At 40.4% G+C, this 4,896-nt stretch overlaps 1 protein-coding gene across 1 annotated transcript; it reads right to left on the minus strand.

The window, feature by feature from the left end:
* Window positions 1-2,268: 2,268 nt before the first annotated feature.
* LOC131605202 (uncharacterized) lies at window positions 2,269-4,113 on the minus strand. Its single transcript, XM_058877588.1, has 4 exons — window positions 3,829-4,113; window positions 3,538-3,693; window positions 3,217-3,345; window positions 2,269-2,445 (listed from the first exon to the last, which is right to left on the minus strand). Exons 1-4 carry the CDS (start codon window positions 4,111-4,113, stop codon window positions 2,269-2,271), a joined length of 747 nt encoding a protein of 248 aa, XP_058733571.1.
* Window positions 4,114-4,896: the final 783 nt, after the last annotated feature.

A 4,896-nucleotide genomic window follows, 5' to 3' on the forward strand; every position in this document is an offset into this window, starting at 1 on the left:
ACAGAAAATATTTACCCACAAATACTTTCAACAGTGACCTAGCTCCATCGCTAACTTCTGTGGTCGATGAGATTAGATAAGTTGATGAGTCCAAAAAGCTCTTCTCATGCTAGAATCTGCCTGATACTTAATGTATATTAAAGAATGAGGAGATAACATACTGATGTTAGGCTTTCGTGACCATGACAAGGTAAATGGAATCCCTAATGCTACGTTATTGTTAGTCATAATTGCCACCATAGAAAACCATGTCGCATCAAGCCTCCTAATCGACAATGGAAGCGCATGTAACATGATGTACTTAAAGATATTCAAGATATTAGTTCTACGGATGCAAGATATAAAACCATGCAAGCGCAATAGCCTTCTGGTATTCAACGATTCCACTAGTGGACTGTACGCAGGCGTGAACATAAAAGTTTCGATCAGCAACGAAGAAGATGAAAGAGGTATAAATGTACACTTCTTGGTAGTTCCCTGTGAAAGAATTTCAACGACATCCTCGGGAGGCCTTTCCTAGTAGCATTGGAAGTGTTGGCCTCCCCGATCCATCTCAAGATGAAATATCACGGTAATGGCTGTAAATCGGTCACCATAATCACCGACCTATGTGGAATACTTCATATTCATGTAGCGATAATCAAAAGACTCGATTTTACTTCAGTAGCCACAAAAAAACCCCAGGGGAAGTCAATATGGATGACCTCGATGTCTGGGAAGACGAGGTCTGTTGGGACTAGGAACCCATTTCCCTTGTCGATACCAAGACAAAGACTTTAATGCTATTTCTAGATGGAGAATTTGAAGTTATCCAACTCGATGATAACCCATCCTAATCGAAAAATATAGGTGGTGGTCTCCCAGCCGAGGTAAGGGAAGGGCTTATCAGATGTCCAATAACCAACGCTAAACTTTTCGCCATTTTACCAAAAAAGATGTATGACATCGATCAAAGCATAGACAAGAGGTCCCAAAGTGAAATTCTGGACTCAGACACGCGATGTCTTACAGGATGTCACGACATCACTATCTGAATGTTTTTAAACAAATGAACAAAGTGTAAACAGAAAACAACACAGGAAAATTGTTAACCCAGTTCGGTGCAAACACACCTACATCTGGGGGCTACCAAGCCAGGGAGGAAGTCCACTATAAGTAATATCAATTCAAGGTAATACAACTCAATATTACGCCTTTCACTTAATATCTACCCAATGCAACTTCAATCTAAACAACTTAGACCAGAGATCCTACTCACTCCCCCTCAATCACAGCAGTGATGAAGAACTAACAGACGAATAACAAAAGAAGACACTCTTCAAAAACACAACTTGATCTTGCTTAAAAGCTTTGATCAAGTACAATAGTACTCTTGCTTAAAAGCTTTGAGTACTTCTTACAACTCAAAACAAAAACGCCTAGACCAAGACAATCATCATGATGATTGTTTGGCTTACAAGAAAACTACAACGAGAAAACTAAATCAAAAAGAGCTCTAACAGTTTCTCAACCAAAAACCCCTGACGGCAACAGCAGCACCTGCACGGATTAAAAAGCCTTCAGACAATACAGCAACTGGGCCTTGGATCCACAAAATAGTTTTTGCCCTAATTAAAACAAATCTCCATTACACAAGGAACTCATAATAGTAATCATCCAAGACGTCCTTGAAACAGATCAGAATCCATTATTACCAAATATAGCGCATAAGGTCTTATCAGATCATACAATCATAAGTAGTAATAGAAAATAACGAACAGCTGCGAATGTCATGACATCGGCCCTGACATCAGGTAAAGGCCTGCATAATGAAGGACTTCACAACAACAGAAAGCATGTCATGACACTGTTTTTGACATGATAGAACCACAATTAGTTTTACCAAAAATTACAGCCAATCAACAACATCTACAAACTCCCCTTTTGGCAAATTTTTGGCTAAAACACTAATAGATGCAAAACAGATATCAGAGCATACAGCAGCCAACAACAGAAAAATAAATTCTGTAAAAAACAGCAGCAACTTGATTCAACTTGATTAATCACCAAAAACCAACTACTTAATCAATTGTTACAGAAACCACTTGTCATTGTCAGGGAGAACCAGAGAACACCCAAATAAAGGGGACCAAAAAAAACCATATCCAAGAAAAAACCAAAAGATCATCAGAACAACAAGACAATCAATACAACCATTACAATCAAAACAACAAACACACACTACTCCCCCTTTTTAGCCACAAAAGGAGCCAAACATCAAATGAAGATTTAATCTTCAGAGCCAGCAGTACCATCATCATCCTCCTCACTCATCTCCACATCACTGGAGCTATCAGTCTGGGCATCAGCATCCTCATCATCCTCAACCTTATATTCATCCTCACTATCAGCATCCATCTTCTCACCATCACTACCAGCAACATCATCAACACCACTATCAGCAGACTGCTCAAGACTGAGTATAAGCTGTTCAAGCTTCATCTTCCTATTTTCCAGCTCTTTGCAGGTCTCCTTCAGCTCAGCTATAAGAGAGGCTTTGGTCACAGACTTGCTAGTTTGAGATGTCCCAGCAGATGTTGAGGCATCAGTCCTTTGAAGCAGCTTGTAGTGAAAAGTCAAAGCACTTTCCCTTTTGCAGACAGAATCTTTAGCTTTCAAGATGCCAGGGTATTGCTTCAGGATGATTCCACATATTAGGGATGGAAAGGCAATAGGAAGCTTAGTGGCAGAGGTACCTGCATGTCTCATAGTCTGGTCAAAAATATAGGTCCCATAGTCAAACACAGTCTTGGTCCCTATAGCATAAATGAATCTACCTAAGCCAACAGCAATGGTAGAGGTGTGATTGGTGGGCACCCAGTTGGCAGAACCAATTTTATGCAGCAGAGCATACTTAACAGTCAAGAGACTAGCAGACAGTTTGCTTTTGATGGGCCACTTTTTAACCTTACCCCCAGTGATGGTGTTGCAGACCTCATTATCAGTTACTTCAAGCTCAGGTTGAGCTTCAGCATTTCTACCTAGATAGTGATTGATAACAGCAGGGGAGAACTCTATGCATTTTCTTCTAACATAAACTTTATGAAAATCATCTGTTCTACCATCAGCACAGTCTTGAGATAAATTGACAATAAACTCTTTCACAAGCATTTCATAACATTTAGAGAATTGAGAAACAGTCTTAATCAAACCTGCAGTTTTGATGAGCTGCATTACCTCTTGATTCTCCAGAGCATCATTTGCTAACTCTCTTTCAAGGGCCAGCCTTCTTTGATACACAAATTTCCACTGGGTTGCATTGGAAGCATAGTGCAGATATATGTTATCCAAAGGAACATCACGGACCTTTGTAGCAGATTTAGTAACAGCAATTTTCTTCTTGGAGGGGATGTCAGGGACATCACTTGGGACATCAGCTTCAGAGTCAGAAATGCTTCTTTCCTTCCTCTTCTTCACACTAACTTTGCTTCCAGACTTTGAGGGTCCAGTAGGAACTTTCTTCATCTTTTCTTTAGTAACAGTCTTCAGAGGAGTAACCTGTGGCTTGAGAGACTGTTGTTCACAAACTTGTTTTCCCTTACGAGCCTTGACCCTGTTGGAGATGCTGGAGATGAGGTCATCATCAGCAATATCAATAGGATCATCAAGTTCATCTAGGTCCACCACATCATGTACATTAGGGTTTTCATCTTTCTTAGCAGGAACAGCAGGAACCTCTTCATCTTTCTCAGGTGCAAGAGTCTCATCATCTTTGGTACCAGATGCTTCAACATTGATAGCTTCAGATGTTTCAACATCTTTGGCAACAGGGGTCTCATCATTATTAACAGATGTCTCAACATCTTTAGCAACAACAGGAGTCTCATCATTTTTATCAGCAGATGTCTCATCATTTTTATCAGAATCTTTGCTGGCATCATCTTGCTCACCTTGATCATCATCGGAAGCAGGCATTTGGGCTAGAGGAACAGAAATTCCTTCAACCTTGTGCCCTTCACTCAAGATTCTGGTGACAATATTTGCAATCGCATTATGAACATAGGACGAGCCCTCTCTACCCTGGACAGAAAAAGTTTCTGGGACAGATCCTCCGGTTGATTTTCTTGCATGCATCTTTCTTGGTTGACTGCGAGCAGAATCGGAAGGAGGGACAGAGTTCAATGGCACAACATCCAGCACAACATCTTGATCGCTCACAACATTTGGTGCCCTAGAGCCTGATGCTGTTTCAGAGATAGGAGAAGATTTCTTTGAGGAAGGACTCTGAGACATGGTGAGAGAAAATGAGAGGCTGGGTAAAGAGTGATGAATGCAGAAACACAGAGAGATAGCGTGAGTGTGGAGGAGAGGTTTTGGAGGAATGAAAACCGTTTGGGTAACTTGTAAAAGGGGGGGAAAATACACTTTAATGTGTAATGATATCCAAGATTTGGAGAGAGAAATAGTGCTGGCCCCACCCCCAATTAATTGCTATAATCCTTCACAAAGACAAATGCCTAATTTGTTTCTTAGATTTTCAAATTGATTTGTATCTAAGGCTTTTGTAAAAATGTCAGCAGGTTGAAGGTCTGTAGCAACATGTTCCAAGCCAATTATTTTGTCCTCAACAAGATCTCTAATGTAGTGGTGTCTAATATCAATATGCTTGGTCCTGCTGTGCTGAATGGGATTCTTTGAAATGTTGATGACACTTAAGTTGTCACAATATAATGTCATGACATCTTGTGTGACATTGTATTCTGTTAACATTTGTTTCATCCAAACAAGTTGAGAACAGCTACTTCCCAAGAAGGAACATCCTCCTGAAGTACTTTTTCTGTCATCAGCACTGCCTGCCCAGTCTCTTAGATAAAGGTGACCAAGTTTTTGGTGCCATAGCTTTGCTTCTTCTTCTTT

Source organism: Vicia villosa, linkage group LG5 (genome assembly GCF_029867415.1).
Source record: "Vicia villosa cultivar HV-30 ecotype Madison, WI linkage group LG5, Vvil1.0, whole genome shotgun sequence".
In the NCBI taxonomy this organism is placed as follows: domain Eukaryota; kingdom Viridiplantae; phylum Streptophyta; class Magnoliopsida; order Fabales; family Fabaceae; genus Vicia; species Vicia villosa.